The following is a 23514-nucleotide window of genomic DNA, read 5'->3' on the forward strand; positions in this document are numbered from 1 at the left end:
TGATTTGTTGCCCAATTTCAATGAATAAGCTTAGGCACTGTGCCAAATCCTGTCTACCACTTTCGTTATCTAGGATGAAAGGCATTTTCAATGATAAGTCCTGACATTGTTTGTTTCACTGCAGAAACACAGACTTTGAATAATGCTCAAGTTGGGATACAGACCTGGGAATGTGTTGTTTTGTATAGCGTCCCAGGCTGTTGTAGCTGCTTTCACACCACATGCCTCAGAAAACTTCTTGGCATAAAGTGGGATGACAAGATCCCGGACACAGAGGTCCTCACTCGCTCAAGACACACCATCCTCATGCAATCGCAGCTTCGTTGGGTGGGCCACGTAGCTCGCATGCCAGATCACCGGTTCCCAAAGAAACTGTTATATGGTGAACTCAAGCAAGGCAAACGCTCCCATGGCGGTCAAAACAAGCGTTTCAAGACACCTTGAAGGTTTCGTTAAAGGCCTTCACCATCAACTATGATACATGGGAACAGAAAGCTCTGAACAGAGGAGAGTGGCGTGCCGTGCAGCTGCCCGAAATGGTGCAAACACATATGAGGCCGCCAGGATTGCTGCAGCAGAGAGCCGCAGACAGGCCAGGAAAGACCGTGCCTGCAACCCTCCAGCTACTCCCACTATCCCATGCCCACACTGGCAAAGAACATTCAGGGTGCAGATTGGACTAACCAGCCATCTCTGCACCCACAGAATTCGGCCCCTACAGGATGACTAGATGGTCCTCGTTGCTGCGACGGACAAACAACAGCTGCTGTGGGGGGAAAAAGTGAAAAGGCAACTCCGGGGTCATCGTAGCAAGGCAGAGGTAGGGACAACACCTTGGGACACTCCGCTACCACAACCTGTAGGGTAGACAGCAGAACAGACAACAGTAGTAACTAATAACAATGGAACATATTGGTCACACAAAGTCAACCAGCTTTAAAGCTAAAAAAAATGGATAAATTAAAAAAGGATGGCTCTCACCTGTATTTTTGTGGGTTTTGACTCTTTTTGGTCAAGCGAGGTCATGGTGACATACTAACCACACGGGGAGTGAGTCACAACAAAAGGTGTTAAAATGTTAACACACTCTGCTGGAGAACATTACACAAGGTGCAACTCTCATATGAAGAAAAAAAAACAAACTGCAAGTGTACGCTTACAGCGGTTTCCTGTTGGGCACTTGGTACACATGCAAAGCAAAACCTCACTACGTAATTTGTGCTAGATACCAACTTAAAGCCTCAAAATCCGACGGCTTGAATCCGTATAACAAAGAGTACATTCTAGATGTTGTCAACAAGGTTTACATGTACAACCACTGTCATCCCAAACATGCGATTGTTGTGCCTCATCACAAAACAGGCTTCAAGGCATTGTTAAATGCAGATTCACTTGATTGGTTTTTAGGTCGCTCTCACAGCTGAGCCTCGGCTGCTTTGACCCGTGTGTCACCCGCGCTGAGATCTTTTCTCTGGTTAACGATTGACCTCTGACCCCGGCTACCTTGACAGCTGACGCCACAACGAGCCTCAGTCACCTGCTCAACGTCATAGTTGAAGCATTTCTGCGTAAAACCAGAAGCCAAACTCTTAATGACCATCAATCACTACACACTAAATTCTAAACCTTTTTAACACTCAGACAAGATGTTCACTTTTCTGTACAATCACACTTTACGGCGATATTAAGACATAACTTAATGGAATATATATTAAAAAAAAACGGAAGACAATTTTTAAATTTTTTTTATTTAGACCTTTCAACTTTATTTCACAATTACATTTATTGCGTTCATCGCTTTTAATACCACACAAATGTCAACTGGCTAAAACAATATAAAACATAACTTCCACAGTTTTCAGTATTTATATTATGTACATGCACTCACATTTTCTGAGGCAAAAGAAAAACCGTCACAGCCTTCTGTCGTTCTCCTGTTCACTATAAACTGTCCTCTTGCTGGTAGAGAGGCCATTCCGATGAGGACCTCCTGGCTTCTTTTAGTTCACTGCTAAGTGGATTTCCAAGAGGTTTCAAATCTGTAGAGATGACTTTAGATTAAAATAACTATTGTTAAATGAACAACTGAATGAAGGCGGTGGTGTGCTACTGTACATCATGTCTTTACAGCTTTCGACATATGACAATGAAGAGTGGAAAAAGGGAAGCAAGGTGATCTTTGTGTTTCTAGCACGATTTTCACCTCATACTGTAGCATTTTGGGACTGTATCCTGACATGGGTTGCAAATGACACTTTCACCAATTCCTAAAAAAGGTTCATAAAGTTGGATTTACAAAATGAATCTTAGCACTGAAAGTATTTTTATTTTCATTGTAAACCGAGAGTAGTCCAAGTACAGGTTGGGAGACAAAGCCGTAACCCTACCGGTCTACGGCTTGCACTGCCATTTTGGTTTCAGATTTAAGAGCGCTTCCCCCTATGTTCGACTTCTGAGGTGATCTGTAGTGGACAGAGCTATGGAACTGACCACAACTCACAAAACCAGTCATGTTTGATTTTTTTACAATCAACATCTTGGCACCAAGGTCGTGTTTTGTCTATAAAGTATTCTTTAGTTAATGTAGTTTGAGGCCACCTGAGCCAGATGCTTACGAGATGAGGAAGGAACTACTTCAGAATGAAGTTAAAAATGTGCCAATTCATTCCTTCAGTTATCAACCAATTTGCAAATTCCCCTTTTTATGGCACAACTAAAAAAAAAAAAACTTTTTTTTCCATCTATTTCCATTTACCTTTTTGAGGCAGGTTTAATTTCTGCCTATACATGAAAAATAAACAAGATTTTTCATAATAAAAAAAAAATCTCTCACTTAACTGGGCAAAAATGACTCTAGTCCTGCCTATCCACCCTATATAGCGAGGAGTCATGAGACTGATGAAATGAACTTCAAGGAAACAGACAAAAAGTGGCCTTACTCATAAGCACATTGCATTTGAACCTGCCAAAACTCCAAGGTGCAGAAAATGCAAATTACTTTTAAGGCTACTTGGACCTGAACCAGAATGATTTACATCTCTTGTTCCATCATATAAATAAGGAAATCTTGAGATATCGATTATACAAGCATTATCAATAGCATGATGCATGTTGATAGCGGAGCCTAGGAGAAGAGACTATGACTCAGCAATGCAAAAATTGGGCATGCCCTCATTAAAAATTTATTGTTCATGTAACGGGCTCACATATATCCTGCATAATGGTAAAATTACACAATTAATTTGATTCTTATCAGAGTGGTCCTTCAGGGGTTGCCTCCCTTCTGTTCATTACCAATAGGGGCTCAGGCTGCTCTGGTGGGATGGAGGGCAGTTCTGCACTCTATGTGGGCGCAAACTTCTTGGCCTGTGCCCGCACCCTCTTCTCATAGTCCATCCTGTTCTGACTGGAATAGAAAGGATATACAGAGGATTTAAGAGTTTACTAATGTCATTTGTCATGCACTTTTTTTTGGATTTGTTTAAGTGGACAAAAATAAAGATTTTAAGTGAGATTTGTTTTGTTCTTTGCCTTGTGAATGCTAGCATTCAATATCTCCTCCCTACTGTACGTAAATTGAATCTTGTAATTCCAATCTCGGGACTTGTCTCTTTGCCTTGAAGTATCACTGTAGTTTTCATGGCCATGTCCCTTCAGCCTGCGAGACTCTCACAAAAAATCAATTTAGAAACTCCATAACACTGGCCTACAAGTAGTATAAAGAGCACATTCTCAAGGTGTCATTTAGGTGAAGTATACAGCCTTGAGGATACAGTTAGTGACCTGTACATAAAGAAAAACATCAGACTGTCAGACATTCACAAAAGATACCAATGAGAAACTGGAAGAAAAGGCAGTGTTGTAGAGGCTAAGCAGATGCTTTAAGCCACTGAGGTGCTGCGCCACAGAAAAAGTAATTGACACACTTATTACCATGTCTGATGAATCAAAGGCCAAGACTAACTTGCCAGTTGAACACTCTGTCCATTTATCGTTAGTGTCCATTAAACTCGAACGCATTTCCAAAGATAAACAAACAGTAATATCCAGAACCACAAGTAACGACTGTAGCAACAAGCTGCCTCAGCATGTGTCTCTGGGTGGGTGGTCAAAAACTGTTAACCTTCCGGGCGGAACACCTGACCAGATAAAGATTGGTTCCTAATTATGCAATTGAGGGCTAATTGGCTCCTACAGGGGGCACTACTGAAAGATACTTGCAATGACGATATTTTATCAAGTGTGGTTAGTGAGACAAAGCATGTTTTTCTGGCAGTGCAAACAAAATATCTTCATTGTGACCTCTTGGATGGGAAGATAAGGATCATTTACTTTCTTTTTTACTCCTGGATATTCTTTCATTTTATCTGTTGTGTAAAGACATGAATCTGAAAACACCAACCAGTAAATTGTGTAAGCCTCTGCTTGTGCTGGGTCCTGAATGTTGGGCTCATTCAGTAGCTCCTGGATACCCAACAGGATCTAGGGGGTAGAAAAAAAAAGGTTTAAAATCCAACATTTAGCACACACCCTTGTCCAGGGTCACTTAAAACATGCACAATACAACAAGTACACCAAGTTTACAGTCATGAATGACTGCAAACAGTTTAGTTGTAAATAAGCTTGAGGGACAACACTCCAATTGCTAACTGGGAGAAGATAAACAATGTAAGAGGATACACATATTTACACCAGTGACAGAGCAAGCGAAAGGGAGAAATAAAGAGAGGTGCTGGGGTCATGCATGTGTGTATATGACTAAGACCTGTTTAATGGTGATGGCAGGCCTCCAATCTTTGTCTTCCTCCAGGATGGACAGACACACAGTGCCTGATGGGTACACATTTGGATGGAATATAGGAGGCTCAAACTTGCCTGAATTGAAATCAGTGAGGGGAAAAAAAAAATCAGTTTCAGGACCATGAACACTTGGAAGTAACATGGGTAAGGTACAGTTGAAGAGATCTATTCATAAACACAATTTTTTTTAAACAAGACAGTTACTTTAAATCCTATGTCACACTACAGAAAAACACACTCTGGACTGTAAATGCCTTTCTGTCATTATGATGTTCACATATCATACAATGTCCTGACACATAACTGCCATTGTTATTGCTAAAAACAGATTTTAACGTTAAGCAAAGGTTTGATATGCATTTACCAGCTCTTGTGTTGCCTTGCAGCTGGTAGAATTTATAACAAATGTACTCTGGAAACTTCATATTCTCCAGGGTGCAAAGCTTAATTTCAAATACTTGCCTGGTTGACAGAGAAGTAGAAAACTAAAATAATTTCCATAACATTCCTTTGCCTATTTTAATAACTAGCATTTGTAATAATTTAATTTACCAATTTTTCATTAATAAATAACGTCGTATGCACACCTGAACAACAGGTGCGTAGTAGAGGTCCAATAATGGAGGAAAATTATATAGATTCCAATACTCCGTCCACACGTACCAAAAAAAAAAGAAAAAAAAAAGAAAAACTTCATTGAAGATGCATTGTTTCAGTCACGTCTTTCACCTGGCATCATAAACGCAATACAAAAAGACATAGAACAGACTAGGCTAGAGACAACCGATCATCATAAAGGCCCAATGTAGAGGACTCAGTTTGTGTTAATCAACATGACCAGTAAACACAAAAGAACCTTTTGTAGAAAAGACCATGACTACCGTTTGCCGTTCACTTTTATGACATCAATCCCAACTTTTCAACCATTCATTTTAATGGGAACATCTGAAAGAAAAAAAGGGAATCCTGTTGGATGTGTACTTTTTTGATAATTAACTAGTGTTACATGTTATGACGTGACGAATGATATTTGGGATTTGTAATATCTTTCAACTGACACGAGGTTTTCCACAAAGCTGAAGTTGTCCTTTTTCACACTGTAGACCTATATACCCAATTGTTGCTCATTTCACTCCTCAGGTTTTGGACCCTGTGAATGGGCATATGGTTATGTGTGTATATATATGTACTGATCCGTTTATTATTGGCCAGATGTTTCCCATGTCCTCTCCATTGGGATATTATGATTGTTTCGAGCCAAGGCTATATTATACATCTTTTTGTACTGCATTTATGCCTGATCAAGATCTTGTGACTGAAACATTGCATCTTCTCTAGTGTATAGTTTGTAGGAATCTACAAATCTTTCATGTTTTCCATTAAGACAGGGACTGGGAATATGCCGTAGAAACTGAGGGGATGCTATGACAAAGAGCAGTGTCTCGGTTTCCTTTTCACAAAACAGTACACTTTTAAAAACACTGCCTTCTGTTCCTATGCATTTAAGTACTGTGGGCTCAGATTAAACTGGCATATTGCACGTAAGCTATATCATTTGGTACTTACATTTGGGTGGTGAGGAGGGGTAATCATCTTTAAACAGCATTCTGAGTTTGTACAGGCCTCCCTCCCACAGGGTCTATTGAATGAAGAAGATGAAAACCGCTAGAAATTGTCTTCATGTTGTGAAATGGCTGGATGTACATAACTAATGCTACAAGGGTGAATGGTAAAGCCTCAAGCAAAGTTGAAGTTAGTCCCACGCCATGACTCAAGAATTTCATTTTGCAGGCATCCTAAGCTTTTTGTGTTAGATACTGAGGGAACACTTGGAATTTATTCTTTAGACACTGGACTTGATATTGCGTTTGTATTTTCCAGAAGTTTTTTTGTCAGTAGACTTGCAGTTAAAAAGAGTGCTTCACGAATGAAAATGTTTTTTTATCAAGTATCCATTCTTGGAAATCTTTTGCCTTGCTTGAACTTTGTAATTGACTGCATCCTGTCACCAGCCACTTTGTCATATTTGTGACTGAGTATTGCCATGGCACTTGAGGAGAATATTTTAAGATGTAGAATTGCATACAACTTGACTAAGATTTGTCCCTTAGTTACTTCTCACTGCCACGATTGTATTTGCTGTCATATGACAAGTTTGTTTAGAAGGACGGGTTCTGAATTAGGTTTTGTTGTCCAATTATTTAATTCGACTTACAATAAATGAGGAGCGAGAGAAAAAAAAATCTCTTCCAGTATTGTCACGCTTTTTAATATGTTTCTGAACAGACGCACAAAGCATAGATACTGCAAGTGCGTGCCCTGATCTCAGAGCCCATTCCCTTTACACCTTGCAGCCCAAACATGCTTATTGTCACGGTCACCATGGTATGTACCCAGAGTTTCTCCCTAATCCTGTTTGGAGGAAGTAGCTTATCTTTATTGATGGACTGTCATCCTAATGGATAACAGAACTTGCTTTAAGAGTTCACAGGTCAGGTCTCCCCCTCTTCCGGGTCGTAATTCTCCAGGATTGGTTCCTTCAAACCCTCGTTACATTCGAGTGAGCTTCTCACATATTACTCTGATATCAGCTAAAAGTTAATAATAGGCCTTGTGTGGGGACAGAATCACTACCTCCCATCACAAAACAGGAGATTCATGCAGGACAAAAGGAAGACCCTGCCATTGGCCCAGTTCTATATTACATGAGTCTGAACCACAAGCCAAGCCGCAGTGAGAGGATGGATGGTGGGGGGCAATGTGTCTTCTCTTAAAAAAGTGGAAGAAGTTGGTGATTAGTGATGGTATCCTGTACTGCTGGTTTAAGGATTGTCAAAGGGGAGCAGCTCATTCTGCCAGAAAAGCTGCGTGTGTCAGTAAAGAATGCCCTTCATGACGACTCTGGGCACCTGGGATTCGAAAGGACATTTCAGAGGGTAAGAGAAAGGTTTTACTGGCCAAAGATGTTCCAGGAGATCAAGGCGTGGTGTGAACAGTGTCAGAGATGCTGCCTCAGAATAACTCCCACTTCAGGCCTCAGAGCTCTGCTGGTCAGCATCCACAGCAGTGCTCCCATGGAGCTGGTCTGTACACTTATTGACCCTGGAGAAATCCAAAGGTGATCAGGAAAATGTGCTTGTTGTTAATGATAATTTTTCCCGCTTTGCACAGGCTTACCCCATGAAAGACCAGAAAGCCGGCAGAGCGGCAAGGGTTCGTTGGAGAAATTTCCTTTCTCGCTTCGGTTTCCCGGAGAAATTGCTTGCAGACCAAGGATGAAATTTTGAAAGCGCAGTTGTCAAAGAGCGATGCAAGTGTACGGGTATAGTCAAAACACATACAAGCCCCTATCACCCATAGGGCAATGGAACTATGCAAAGGTTCAACAGGACACTTATGGACATGTTGGGAACACTTTAGCCCCACCAGAAGCCCTGTTGGCATAAATATGTGGATGCCATGACCCACGCATACAACTGTACCCAACATGATTCAACTGGGTACATGCAATACTTCCTGATGTTTGGTGGACATCCCAGGCTCCCAGCTGACTTGATTTTCAGGCTGTCCACCAACAAGAAGCCATGTGAGTACAGTGACTACGTTCAAGTCCCCCAGGACTGTTTGTCGCATGCATATGCCCAGGCTAACCAAATGTCCTGGCATGCCAAAGACCAGCAAAAAAATATTATGACAAAAAAGCAAAGAATCAAATCTTCAAAGCTGGAGACAGAGTTTTGGTTAAAATATGCCATGTGGGTCCACGGTGGTGTAGCGGTCTAAGCATCGGTGTCGATATAGTTGCCCACTGGGGACCGGGGTTCGCGCCTCGGTCTCGTCAGATCCAACTATGGCCGGACTCGATGAAGCAGCAATAATTGGCAACGCTGTCTTCGGGAGGGGGGCGGAGTCGGCTTGTGTTCGTCGCATGAATGCGTCTCTGTGCGTGTCGGAAAAAGCAGTGGTTCGGCCTGGATTCGCCTTGTCACGAAAGTGGCGAGGTGTCTCCTTCGAGACTGCCGGCCGGAGAGATACAGTGGGCGAACGCATGCAGTAAGAGGGTGGGTGTTTGAACTAAAATAGGGATCAATTGGCCATTAAATTGGGAGAAAAAAGGAAAAATCAGAAATACATTTATAAAAAAAATATGCCATGTGGGAGAGGAAGAAACTGGGAGATAGATTGGAGACAAAACCCTACGTCGTAGTGAAGAAACAACCTGGGATTCCAGTATATGTGGTGGAGTCTGAGGATGGAGAGAGAGAGAGACAGTCTTCCACCGCAATCTCCTCATACAATGTATGTTTCTTCCAATGGGGTCTCTTCAGGAGGAGTTGAGAGAGAGTGAGGAGGTAGACTGGAAGGTAAGCGTAGCAGAAACTGAGTTAGGTGCAGAGGAGGATCTGGAGATGGAGAACACAGAGCAGAGTATAGGGGAAGTCCAAATGAAAGGGGCAGACGAGCAGGTCGAACAAACACAGAGCTCGAGAAGGAACAGGAGATCGAAGGATGGGAGACCAGTGAACAGGTTAGTCGCAATGAGTCAGTGCATGAGTCTGGTGCTCTTAGGAGAAATCCACAAAGGGATAGACGTTCTCCAAAGAGACTGTCATTTGAGTGTCGCATCACAAGACTGGAGAGTGACCAGTAAAAGATAGAATGAGGATGCAGACTGTGGCAGAGGGCTAAGGCAAGGAGAACAACAGGACATAGTTAAGCCCAACAAGTGCAAAGAGTACTGACACTAAAGCATATGCACCTTCATATAGCATACACACTCACAATATACACAGAACACAACTCCACACATGCACAAGTACTTGCTTTGATATTTTTTAAGTGGGTGGTTTTAGTTTGTCATTCCTCAGTTTGACAGCTGCGACACCATGGAAGAAAGAGGGGGTAGACGTAGGGCAGTTGTCTAGAATTGGCCGCTGGGTGGTGCTCTTGCCCTGTTTTGGTTCCTTTATATCTGGCACTACGTATTAAAGTCCTATGCAGGACACCTACTTTCATACGTATTACATTATCTTGCAGGGTAAGCTGTGCTAAGCGGCAGTCTGTAGCATCTATTAAAATATGAGAACTACAACTACCCATACACCTAATTTGGTGATAGCGTTAGTTTATTAAAATGTTTTAAATGTGTGGATTTGAGAAGCAGATTGTGTTATTGTTGTCAAAATTAAAAAAAAAAGTGTTCCTGCCGTGATTTTGGCTAGCAGTATCAGCACTAGCTTAGTTGCTACTTGCTTGTTTTTGGCTTGCTTATTTTTGCCTGTATGTTCCAAAGGATTGCATCTCAGTTGACCTCATGTGAAAAAAAGAAAAGACAAAAAAACATCGAAAGAATAATTTTATTGTACACTAATAATTGGAGACGTATTGCATTATCTTGCAAGGTTCCATACCTGTGATACCGCACAGGTATAACAGGTATGGAAATAAAAGTCTCTACCGTAGCAACAGAACCCGGCTCTGCTTTTCTCCCACCAGACACACCCACCCTTAACATAACGCAGAGACACTAACCTTAACTAGGGCGTGCAGGAGAGATCCCTATAGACTACGGGGGCTGAGACAGAAAGAATTCTGGGTTACATTTGGCTTGACTTGCTTGAACTTTATGATTGACTGCATCCTGTCGCCAGCCACTTTGTCATAGTTGTGACTGAGTATTGCCATGACACTTGAGTGATGAGAATATTTTAAGATGTAGAATTGCATTCAACTTGACCAAGATTTGTCCCTTAGTTACTTCTCACTACCATGATTGTATTTGCTGTCATATGTAAAGTTTGTTTAGAAGGACGGGTTTTGAGTTAGGTTTTGTCGTGGCAATTATTTACTTCGACTGACAATAAATATGGAGCAAGACAAAAATCTCTTACAGTATTGTCACGCTTTATAATATGTTCATGAACAGATGCACAAAGCATAGATACTTCAAGTGCGTGCCCTGATCTCAGAGCCCACTCCCTTTATACCTTGCAGCCCAAACATGCTTATTGTCACGGTCACCATGGTATGTACCCAGTTTCTCCCTAATCCAAGGAGGAAGTACTTTATCTTTATTGATGGACTGTCATCCTAATGGATAACAGAACTTGCTCTAAGAGTTCACAGGTCAGGTCTCCCTCTCTTTCAGGTCGTAATTCTCCAGGACGGTTCCTTCAAACCCTTGTTACACTCGAGTGAGCGTCCCACATATTACTCTGATATCCGCTAAGAGTTAATAACAGGCCTTCGTTAGTTTACATGGAGAAGACACTTTATAACACTACCTTCGATTTGCTACACATGAGCTTTAAGCATTTATCCAAGCAATGTAAAACTGTATAGCTCATACACAGTCAAAGATTAAAAGTAAGCAAACATCATATTCGGGATCAACCGATTATCGGCTTAGATATTCGTCATTTTTCATATTATCATTATCGGCACATTTTTAATTGGCCAGCCGATTAAAAAGAAAGGTCACGGCTGAACATGCATGCCTCTGACGCAGCCTTCACTCTCCTGAAGCACAGCACGACACTCACTCCAACACAAACGCAGAAGAGAAGCATCGAGGAGTCAGACCATCTTAAGGTAAGAGGAGCATGCCAGATGCCATAAAACCCACTGTTTATTTACGTGTTCTATATTTCGACGCGCATATTTATAGTTAGTTTTCTACAGTTTGTGTGTGTGATATGAAGGCATGCTTATTCTGTACATGTATTTCGACGGTGGATTTGATGATGGTGATGTTGAATGAAGTACAATTATGATGAATAAATTCATCAGTAACAGTACAATCTTTGCCAAATCAAATATGTGGATCATAAGTCCGATTTCCATACCAGATCGGTCGAGGTGCAGGTTACCACTGACCGCCACCAGTACTGTTAGCCAGCAGGGTGCCGGTGGAAACTATGCTACTGTTGGCCGAAGGAGAAGGAGAGGGGGGGAAGGCTTGTCCAGAAGCAGCAGGAGAGGAGGAAGGGTAGGAGTGTGAAAGTAAGAGTAGGAACGTTGAATGTTGGCACTATGACTGGTAAAGGGAAAGAGCTGGCTGATATGATGGAAAGAAGGAAGGTAGGTATACTGTGTGTGCAAGAGACCAGGTGGAATGGAAGTAAGGCTAGAAGCATCGGAGGTGGGTTTAAACTCTTCTATCATGGTGCGAATGGGAGGAGAAATTAAGTAAGGGTAATACTGAAGGAAGAGTATGTCAAGAGTGTGCTGGAGGTGAAGAGAGTGTTAGACAGTGGTGAGTATGAATGTTATCAGCGCATATGCCCCGCAAGTTGGGTGTGAGATGAAAGAGGAAGAAGAATTCTGGAGTGAGTTGGATGAAGTGGTGGAGAGTGTACCCAAGGGGGAGAGTGTGGTTATTGGAGCAGACGTCAATGGGCATGTTGGTGAAGGAAACGGAGGTGATGGGCAGGTATGATGTCAAGGAGAGACTATATCTTAAATGGAAGGCACGATCTGAAAGGGATTGGAGATTGCAAGGTGGTGACAGGGGAGAACGTAGCTAGGCAGCATCGGATGGTGGTCCATAGGATGACTTTGCAGACCAAGAAGAAGAAGCGAGTGAAGGCAGAGTCAAGGATCAAATGGTGGAAATTGAAGAAGGAAGACTGTTGTGTACAGTTCAGGGAAGAGTTAAAACAAACACTGGGTGGTACTGAAGATATACCAGATGGCTTGGCAACCACTGCAGAAATAGTGAGGGAGACAGCTAGGAAGATACTTGGTGTGTCATCAGGACAGAGGAAGGAAGACAAGGAGACATTGTGGTGGAAGGAGGAAGTATAGCAAAGTATACAGAGGAAGAGGTTGGCAAAGAAGAAGTGGGATGGCCAGAGAGATGAAGATAGACAGGAGTACAAGGAGATGCAGCGTAATGCGGAGAGAGGTGGCAAAGGCAAAGGTGTATGGTGAGTTGTATGAGAGGTTAGACACTAAGGAAGGAGAAAGCTGGGAAAGATGTGCAGCAGGTGAGGGCAATCAAGGAGGTGGAAATGTGCTGACAAGTGAGGAGAGTGTGTTCATAAGGTGGAAGGAGTATTTTGAGGGGCCGATGAATGAAGAAAATGAGAGAAGGTTGGATGATGTGGGGATAGTGAATTAGGAAGTGTGGTGGATTAGCAAGGAGGAAGTGGGGGCAGCAATGAAGAGGATGAAGAGTGGAGAGGCAGTTGGTCCAGAGGACATAGTACCTGTGGAGGCATGGAGATGTTAAGGAGAGAAGGCAGTGGAGTTTTTAACTAGATTGTTTAACACAATCTTGGAAAGTGAGAGAATGCCTCAAGAGTGGAGAAGAAGCATACTGGTACTGTTTTTCAAGAATAAGGGCGATGTGCAAAACTGTAGCAACTACAGAGGTATAAAGTTGATTAGCCACAGCATGAAGATATGGGAAAGAGTAATAGAACCTAGGTTAAGAGAAGAGGTGATGATCAGCAGTATGGTTTCATGCCAAAAAAAAGAACACTAGATGTGATGTTTGCTTTGAGAACATTGATTGGGAGTATAGAGAAGGCCAGACATTGTGTCTTTGTGGATTTAGAGAAAGCTTACGACAGGGTCCCGAGAGGAGGTGTGGTTTTGTATGAGGAAGTCGGGAGTTGCAGAGAAGTATGTAAGAGTGGTGCAAGATACGCAAGAGCGAAGTTTGACAGTGGTGAGGTGTGCGGTTAGAAAGACAGATGGTTCAAGGTGGAGGTGGGATTACATCAAGGATTGGCTCTGAGCCCTTTTCTTGTTTGCAATGGTGATGGACAGGTTGACGGATGAGATCAGGCAGGAGTCTCCGTGGACTATTTTGTTTGCGGATGACATTGTGATCTGTAGCGAGAGTAGGTTACAGGTTGAAGAGAGCCTGGAGAGGCGGCGGTATGCACTGGAGAGAAGAGGAATGAATGTCAGTTCGAGCAAGACGGAATACATATGCGTGAATGAGAGGGAAGACAGTGGAATGGTGAGGATGCAAGGAGTACAGGTGATGAAGGCGTATGAGTTTATAATACTTGGCATCAACTGTACAAAGTAACGGGGAGTGCAGAAGAGAGGTGAAAAAGACAGTGCAGGCAGGGTGGAGAAGAGCGTCAGGAGTGATTTGCAGCAGAAGGGTACCAGCAAGAGTTAAAGGGAAGGTTTACAAAATGGTTGTGAGACCAACTATGTCATATGGTTTGGAGAGAGTGGCACTGATGAAAACACAGGTGGAGCTGGAGGTGGCACAGTTGAAGATGCTAAGATTTTCATTGGGAGTGACGAAGAAGGACAGGATTAGGAATGAGTATATTAGAGGGACAGCTCAGGTTGAACGGTTTGGAGACAAAGCAAGAGAGGCAAGATTGAGATGGCTTGGACATGTGTGGAGGAGAGATGCTAGGTATATTGGGAGAAGAATGCTGAATATGGAGCTACCAGGAAAGAAGGAGAAAAGGAAGGCCGAAGAGGAGATTTATGCATGTGGTGAGAGAGGACATGCAGGTGGCCCGTGTGACAGAGGAAGACGCAGAGGACAGGAAGAGATGGAAACGGATGATCCTCGGTGGCGACCCCTAATGGCAGCAGCCAAGAGTAGTGGTAGAAATCCATCAGTAACAGAAGATCCATGGTGTCGTATATTTCCTGGAGGGTGTGATATAAAGTATTTCTGATTCTGATTCAACATGGTATCATGTACAACATACTTTGATGTCATATACAACATCGTTAATCCCAGACGACGACGACGTCGGGTGGCAATGCGTTGCTAAAAGAGCAGCGGTCATTAAATGTGGTATCATGTACAACATGTTTTGATGTCATATATATAACATCATTATTCCCAAACAACAAGGTCAGGTCGTAACCCCAAAATCCTGTCAGGGAAACAGTTACTTATCCACTCATCGCAATGATTGCAGGCTGGGGATGGATGGGTAGGAGGAGGCTCTTAAAGCTGGGAGCAGCTCATTAAAAAAAAGAAAAGAAAAAAAGAACCTGAACTTGGTGTAAAATTCAAAATAATGAATGTGAACTAGTTCACTTTGATCCCCGTAACGTTAGTTTCTCCCGTCTTTCTCTCCCTCTCACACACACCAAACAGCATAACGTCGGTCCAACATGAACTCAACAACAAAGAACACAGTTTCCACTGCTGTGCTTAACCTTCAAAGGTAACTAGGCTAAAAGAAAAAAGCTAATGTGTGATATTTTAGTTACAGTGTTATTGTCAGGGTTGTGCATGAACGTGTCAAACGGCCCTTTCACGGGGAATTACATTCTCTCAACTGCAGAATGTCCATCTGATTTTGCTGATCTACGGCGTAATAAGGTGTGCTGCATAGGTGCACTTATGCGAAGGAATACAGACAGTCTATGGTTGAGAGAATGTAGTTCCATATGAAAGGGCCATCTGACGGCAAAATAAAGCAGTGAAAATATTCAAAACATAGCGTACACTTACACAGATTTTATTATTTTAGGTGAGCCTTTTCTTAAGTGGCTAAAATGCGTTTTGTCCATGTCCCATTCCTTAACTTCTGTGCCGGCTACTCCTGCTGAATCTCCAAACTGGGAGCGCACAGACTCCCATCTACTGCAGGTAATAAATACACTGACTATCGATAAGTACCTCATACAACCCCTTCAAAAAACTTGAACTATCACTTTAAAAATAAGAGAAAGGGAAATTAATAACACTAATGTACATTCTTCCATTCAGTTCAGTCAAAGCCTGCTGGGAGCACTTTAAACAATTTATGTGGAGTTATTTTAATATAATTATTTAGTTTGATCAATGTTTATAATTTTCATGTTTTGGAAGTTATTTATTTTTAATTAAAAAGAATTCCATTCAGATTGTTATGTAGTGCCTTGAACATCACACACTTTTTTTAAAAAATATTTTCTGTTTTACACAAAATTCAGTCAAAAATATGTTCATTTAAAGGCAGCCTTGTGTTGGGGTTTGTGTTGTCAATTTTGGCACAATTATTTTACATTTACTGCAACTGAATATCGGCCCACCGGCCTCCATAACTAAACAATAATTGGTATCGGCCCTGAAAAAAACAATCGGTTGACCCCTACATCATATATGAACTACCCTGAGTTTTGAAGTGTCTTGGATAGTAAAGATGCCAGCAGTATTTGTTATGACTGTGCCAGAATTTCAGTGGTGGGGTGTTAAGTGAGTTAAATATGTTAGTCTGAGTGACACATAAGACTGAAAAATATTCCCAATTTACAATGAATTGTAAGTAACTCTAAACCAATAAAATAATTAAAAAGATGTGATCTCAATTTCTTTACTAAGGGTATGATGGCATGTTACTTACTCCTTTCTTTCCTGGAATGGCGCACTCCCAGTTCATCAGATTCATGGTTCCATCGGGATTTTTAGTGGGCACGGCAACAAAACCCTACATCGTCAAACAAGAGAAATAATAATAATCATTACATTTATATAGCGCTTTTCTAGACACCCAAAGCGCTTCACATTGAAGGGGGTAACTCACTTCAACCACCACCAATGTGTAGCACCCACCTGGGTGATGCACAGCAGCGAATTGAAATGAAATACTGGAGGATGAAACATATGATCTAAACATCCTGGACATGAAGCAAGGAGCAACATATTAACCTTCAACAGCTGGGACTTAATGGGAATTTTACATAATTATCAGCAAAGGCAACTTAGGTGCTGCTTACAAATGGGTGGTCTTTTCTCCAAGCTTTCCGCTCCTGGGATAGTCTGCTAAGAGCAATGCCAGACATTGCTGTTCATCAACGCCTCCCTGTGGAAAATAAAAATTGTAACGAAACTAAGTTAAACAATTTAATTCGGTACAATGGAACATGACTGCTGGTTCTAAAAACCGGGCGACATGTTAACGTGTTTCGTGAGTGTGTACGCAAAGACAAAGAAATAAAGCCAAATGAAGCATTAACAGCCACGATGTATGCATTTATCCACCACAAGACTCTACGTGCATCGCAAGGGACAGATTTTGAAGAAATTCCTCAAATGTATCAAGGTTCAACGGTAAAAGTTTTCCTTTCAAAATAATTCAGCTTATTTTACCTCCTTTCCAATTTGGCAAACGCTGACAGTTGGTTTGGTAGCTAGGAAACAGCTCGTAGGCTAACACTAGCTAACTACCTTGTTTGCCCCGCTGTTACTAGCTATGCTAACTGCCGAGAAAAAAAACACACCCTTTTGATATACAAAACCAAACTATTCGGCACAGTTAGCGAGTTGCTGAACAACCTATTACAGAGACTATGCTTTTAACGCTTATCTTAAAAACTCAAAGGTATTGCTATTGACGTTCATGTATTAAAATTTACCACATTTGTATAAGACAATGCAACTCGTAGGTGCCACTATCGCAAAAAGGACCCCAATTTATTTATTTCGTCGGGACCTTCAGGCAGTTTGCAGGGCAGCTTTTTCCAAGTCGTAAATCGTTTGCCATTTTTGTTGTGGCGAATTTAACCAGTTACATTCCTCTGTTATTAACCGTTTTGTGGAAACCGATAATTGTGAACTAAGCACATTTTAATTTAAACATGCGTAACCAAAGGCCACCCAGATATTGTCCATTTTGTTCTAAAGATGACTATTGCCCGTAGTTTTTTAAGTATATTGGCCTGTTCCGTATACGACTGTTTTATGCACGTATTAGTGGTGAACCTTTACGGTATGTAAAAAGTTGACACGAAGGACGGTGTGTGTAAAATCAACTCCCAGAAGCACAGTTTGTACTATAGGCTGCAGAGCCACATTCAAAATGGGACACCCCCCACCCACCCTCCATTATACATTTTAGACATTCTTTTTTATTTCTAAGCTCCCTAGTCGTGTCACGCCCCTTACCTATATACATTATTATTTTGCATAGCATAGCCATGTCTTTTAGAAGTGCTAAAAATAGAACATTTCGTTTTGGGATGTCAGGCATATTGCCAGACACCCCAAATCCAGCACAGGAACCGGATTGAACTGGTTTCGGTTTGGTCTGCGTCAGCCCCTCGTGATGGTTGACTATAGCGTCCCTGCTGAAACGAGTTTGTCTACATACATAATGTATGTCGCCCCCCCCCCCCACATACACACACACAAGACTGTCTGAGGTCACATATGACGTCCAATTAAGTGATACTGTCATAATACTGTCGCAGTCATTATGATCAATGATAAAAAAACGGTTTGCAAAAAACATAAATGATGCCCAGATATGGCATATTAATTTGATACACTTTGCATGTCATTTCCAAGAATTCGACATAGTACAAAAATTTGGACATTGCTCGGCCTTTCAGCCATCAGCATCTTCAGTCGTGAGCTAAATATTTGCTTTTCTGTTTACTGAATAAAGTTAAGGTTGTCCTGATCAGGTCTTTAATATATTTTGAGAGGTGTGGGGGGGGGGGGGGTGCAAAAAATTGCGGTAATCATTAGGCAGTGGAAAATAAACAAGAACCTCAGGGAGACTTTTATTTTGACATCACGCCAATTATGAAACGGTATGTCGTCTAATCAAACAGTCAATGAAAGTATTCCAGCAACTCAAAGTGGACTAAATGTTTTACCATAACTGACCTTTTCTTGAAAATGTCAACTTTTGATTAGACAACCATTTTGTAACATTTCATGACTTTATAGCAGCATCTCAAATGACATTATATATATATATATATATATATATAAATATAAAAAGAATCAATGAGATACAGGCAGAATATAGTATTGGATTTATTCCAAGTAAAACTACATATCTGGTATACAACAAAGTTATTAATCTTTGTGTAATTTCCTGCATAGAGAAAAATAAACAGTAAACTTCTATGTACTATAGTGGTATAAACTGAAAAGCTTCAGTTTTAAGGTGAGATTTATTACAAACCTGTCATTTCTGTTTAACTGTTATCTTCTATGCAATACAATTAAACGTCTTCTCTTTATTTGTAAAATTAAGTTTCATTTATAGGTTAATTCCAAACTTGTCTAGTCTTTCAGTCATTCTCTCACCGTGCATAAGTAATAAACATAATGCTTCCTCATTTAAAAGTAACATGACATCCTTGACAATAGCAGCGTCCGGCCTCTACTCTCCCATTCACTCCTGCTTTCCCTTGCCCTCTGAGATGATAAGCTCTGGAGATGCCCTTTTAAACCATTCGGACCAGGAGCCATCGTAGACACACACTCCGGGGTGCCCAAGCAGGTGAGCAGCTAGGACGACATGACACGCTGTAACACCTGACCCACAGGTAGCCCAGAGGGGGCGCTCCAGGTCTACACCGGCCTCCATGAACAGTTTGGAAAGGTCCTCTGGTCCCAGCTCCTTCCCAGAGGCGTCCATGAAAGTGGTGAATGGCATGCTGATGGCACCAGAGAAATGGCCAGGTAATGTGTCTGTGAGGAGGAGGAGGAGGAGGAGGAGGTGTTAAGAGTGGGAGGGCCAAAATTGAATCCGTTATACATTTGTTCCTCAGATGTTTCTACTCATCAACTTTCTGGACTGAGATAACTGATTATTTTTAAACTTCTTTTAATAAAAGATAATAGATATATAAAAGGAAGAGCGGGCCATTTTTTTTGTAGTTAATCCAGGTTGATTACTTATTGCTAATGTATGGAAGGCCTTGTCTTTTGTGAGATTGTCACGTTCATAAAATCAGTGGCCTCCACTAAACCCATTCATGATCTATTCTGCACTGAGTTGAGAGGTTTCACCTAATCCGTTACCAAGTCAAACAATGAGAAAGCATTAAACGGCCCGGTTTTTTTGAAAAAAAAAATCTACTGATAATAGATGAGCTTCAGATATAGTCAGAATTACCCTTTTCTTCTATGTATCGTGTCCTGTATGCTATCTTGTGAATTCCACAGGGCATTACACAATGTTCAAAAGGATGGAGGTATGATTGTAATGTATACATTTGAATCGGTGTATCAGCAGAATCGGTGCCCCATTTTAAGTCACTCCTCAAAACACCCAAACAGAGCAATATAGTGTACGCTGTTAAGTGCCAGGAGGATTGCCATGACATATACATTGGGGAAACTAAACAGACATCGGCCAACAGGATGACACAACACAGGAGAGCTAACACGTCAGGCCAGGACTACACAGTCTACACCACCTACAGGCCCGTGGCCACTCTTTCAAGGATGAGGATGTGCACATCCTTGATAGGGAGGAACGCTGGTTTGAACGGAGAGTCAAAGAGGCCATCTATGTGAAGAGGGAACCACCATCCCTGAACTGGGGGGGGGGGGCGAAGAGTACAACTGTTGCCATCTTACAATGCTGTGATTGCAACTATTCCCCAATCCTCTGTGAATAGTACACATGGTCACTGTAACTCTAGTTAATGCTCACACCCATATTTGCATATGAAACTGATCGTTGTTTTCAGCCGTTATGCAACTGTATCCAAAGAAGGTTGAATACAGTTCATCTGGATACAGCGTTTATTGACATACGTTTCATCACTCATCAGGAGTGATGAAACGTTTCTCCCAATACACGTTGAGTCCAGATGAACTGATTCAACTTTCTGGGATTTCCTTACCTGGATTATTGAGCACTTGCATAAAGCCGCTTTTAATTCTTGATTCTGATGTTTTTATTTTTGTTTTTCTTATTTGTTGTTTGGTTATTTCATTCCTTTTACTGTTTTTATGTTCATATTTGCAACTGCCCCTGTAATCCTTATTTTGCGATCTGACACCCTGTAATTTTTTCCCCAGGTCTCTTATTATTTTACTCTATTTTATGTAGTATGTACAGCACTTTGTAACTGTTTTCAAAAGTGCTAATTATTATTTGTTACTTTATTGGCAAACTAGAAAAATGTGTTAATCTGCAACAATTGCAATGAAATAAAATAAAAAGTGGCAGGGTGAGGGACCAATGCAAAAAGTTAGTTAATATAATTCACCTTTGCATCCAAGACTTTGCTCTCTGAATAGGCCTACTTTTAAAGTTACAATCCTTAATTCAAATGTAGGCTAACCATGCTACCAAAACACAAACCTGTCAACACTCCCAAATTGACTGACATACACTATATGTACAAAAGTATTGGGACACCTGGCCATTACACCTACAGGAACTTTCATGACATCCCATAGGCATTAATATGGAGGTGGTCCCCGCTTTGCAGCTATAACAGCTTCCCCTCTTCTGGGAAGGCTTTCCACAAGATTTTGGAGTGTGTCTGTGTGAATTTTTACCCATTCATCCAGAAGAGCATTTGTGAGGTCAGGCACTGATGTTGGACGAGAAGACCTGGATTCGCAATCTCCGTTCTAGTTCACCCCAAAGGTGTATGATGGGGTTGAGGTCAGGCCTCTGTGCAGGCCAGTCAAGTTCTTCCACATCAAACTCACCCAACCATGTCTTAATGGACCTTGCTTTGTGCACTGGGGCACAGCAATGCTAGAACAGAAAAGGGCCCTCCCCCAACTGTTCCCACAAAGTTGGAAGCATAGAATTGTCCAAAATGTGTTGGTATGCTGAAGCATTAAGATTTCCCTTCACTGGAACTAAGAGGCCTAGCCCAACCCCTGAAAAACAACCCCATACAATTATCACTTCTCCACCAAACTTTACAGTTGGCACAATGCAGTCAGGTAGGTAACGTTCTCCTAGCATCCGCCAAACTCGTCCATCAGACTGCCAGACAGGGAAGCATGAGTCGTCACTCCACAGAACACGTTTCCACTGCTCCAGAATCCAGTGGCAGCGTGCTTTACACCGTTTCTCAAACCTCTCCTGGAGGACCACTTGTCCTGCATGTTTTAGAGCTCTCCCTGCTCCAACACAGCTGATTCAAATTATCGACTCGTTATGAGCTCCCAAAGCTGCCTAATAACAAAACTGATCATCATCAGCTGTGTTGGAGCAGGGAGAGATCTAAAACATGCAGGACAAGTGGTCCTCCAGGAGAGGTTTGAGAAACGCTGCTTTACACCACTCCATCCAACGCTTGGCATTGTGCTTGGTGATGTAAGGCTTGCATGCAGCTGCTCGGCCATGGAAACCCATTCCATGAAGCTCCCGGCGCACAGTGTTTGTGCTGATGTTAATGCCAGAGGAAGTTTGTAACTCTGCAGTTATTGAGTCAACAGAGCGTTGACGACTTTTACGCACTATGCACCTCAGCACTCGTTGACCCCGCTGTGTGACTTTACGTGGTCTGCCACTTTGTGGCTGAGTTGCTGTCGTTCCTAAACGCTTCCGCTTTTCAATAATACCACTTCCAGCGGACCGTGGAATATCTAGCAGGGAAGAAATTTCACAAACTGACTTATTGCAAAGGTGGCGTCCTATGACAGTACCACGCTTGAATTCACGGAGCTCTTCAGAATGACTTATTCTCTCACAAATGTTTGTAAATGCAGACTGCATGGCTAGCTGCTGGATTTTATACACCTGTGGCAATGAGTCTGAATGGAACACCTGAATTCAATGATTAAGAGGTGTGCCCCAATACTTTTGTACATAGAGTGTATCTCTTAATACAACGAGTAACAGCAAACGACATCAACGTTTCTAATGTTTTCTGCCGTTTAATTACGATCGTTAAAACTCTTAAGTTTTGTATGTAGCTCAGTTATATTTGGCCAATTAAACCACCGTTTGGGCCTTTATTCGCCCACCGTTAAACAGTCACTCACCATCTCTGGGCTCTGGCTCAGTCCCCCTGAACCTGCCGGCAGACCTGGCATCCACAACTTGGACCCGTCTGGTTTTGATGTTCTCCAAGATATCCTCATAGGTCTTCACCCAGGACTGGTCCACTGTGGCCTTAAAGTCTCTGCGCTCCGGTTTAGTGTAATCAGACGTGACCGGGTGTCCATCAGCAAGCCAGTTCTTCAGGCCGCCGTCCAGAACCGAAACCAGATTGTGGCCAAAGAACCGAAACATCCACCAGACGCGGGGCGCGCTGTACGAGCCGAAGTCGCTGGTGTCGTACACAACCACATGCGTGTCGCTCCCGATGCCCAAATCCCCGACGTACTCGGCGAAGTGGCTCGGAGTTGGCAGCATATGATCAAACGCGGACGTCTTGTCTGAACATTCGTCAATATCAAAGAAAGAGCTGCCCGGTACGTGCGTCCGCTTGAATTCGGCCCTTGCGTCCCGTTTCAGTTTCGGAAGATACCAAGACGTGTCGAGAACTCTCACTTTGGGGCCCGCGAGGTTGCTCTTGATTGCGTCTGCGAGCCATTTGCCCGAGACGATCGCGCGGATGGGCGCCGCCATGACGGTTCACCGACTGAAGCCACATACTGGGAAGTTATGTGGGAGTTTGTTGACAAATCGCCTGGACTTTGTTTCGTTGTTTCAACGCCCAATTGCGCAGGCTAAAAGGGCTAGAGGCCCACGTACGCCCCATGTACAATATAAAATATCTAGATACATAGATCAGATATGGAAAAGGCCATTGGAATGGGATTATTACACGCACGCACACACACACAATTACGCACTTAATATCTTGGACAAAAAAATGGGGTGCGAAATCAATGTCAATCAATCAATATAAAATTACGTCTCCATCCCTTCTTTTAATTTAATGAGTTACTTTAATAATATAATTTTATTTATATAGCACTTTTAATCTTCCTTAAACATCAAGTCGAGGCTAAAATTAGGTCAAATTGCACTCATGCACCGACTTTAATTGGAACAATGTTAATTGTATTGA

General features: G+C 42.1%; 2 protein-coding genes across 2 annotated transcripts; both read right to left on the reverse strand.

The window, feature by feature from the left end:
* Window positions 1-1736: 1736 nt before the first annotated feature.
* Window positions 1737-17175, reverse strand: LOC130119092 (SUMO-conjugating enzyme UBC9-like). Its single transcript, XM_056287492.1, has 7 exons — window positions 16871-17175; window positions 16498-16583; window positions 16125-16208; window positions 6367-6439; window positions 4766-4875; window positions 4403-4482; window positions 1737-3406 (listed from the first exon to the last, which is right to left on the reverse strand). Exons 2-7 carry the CDS (start codon window positions 16561-16563, stop codon window positions 3343-3345), a joined length of 477 nt encoding a protein of 158 aa, XP_056143467.1. The 5' UTR covers window positions 16564-16583; window positions 16871-17175; the 3' UTR covers window positions 1737-3342.
* Window positions 17176-18257: 1082 nt separating this feature from the next.
* mpst (mercaptopyruvate sulfurtransferase) lies at window positions 18258-23098 on the reverse strand. The gene is made up of 2 exons (XM_056288147.1): window positions 22481-23098; window positions 18258-19207 (listed from the first exon to the last, which is right to left on the reverse strand). The coding sequence occupies exons 1-2, from the start codon at window positions 23067-23069 to the stop codon at window positions 18909-18911; spliced, it is 888 nt and encodes a 295-aa protein (XP_056144122.1). The 5' UTR covers window positions 23070-23098; the 3' UTR covers window positions 18258-18908.
* Between the last annotated feature and the right edge of the window lie 416 nt (window positions 23099-23514).

Source organism: Lampris incognitus, chromosome 10 (genome assembly GCF_029633865.1).
Source record: "Lampris incognitus isolate fLamInc1 chromosome 10, fLamInc1.hap2, whole genome shotgun sequence".
Taxonomy (NCBI): Eukaryota; Metazoa; Chordata; class Actinopteri; order Lampriformes; family Lampridae; genus Lampris; species Lampris incognitus.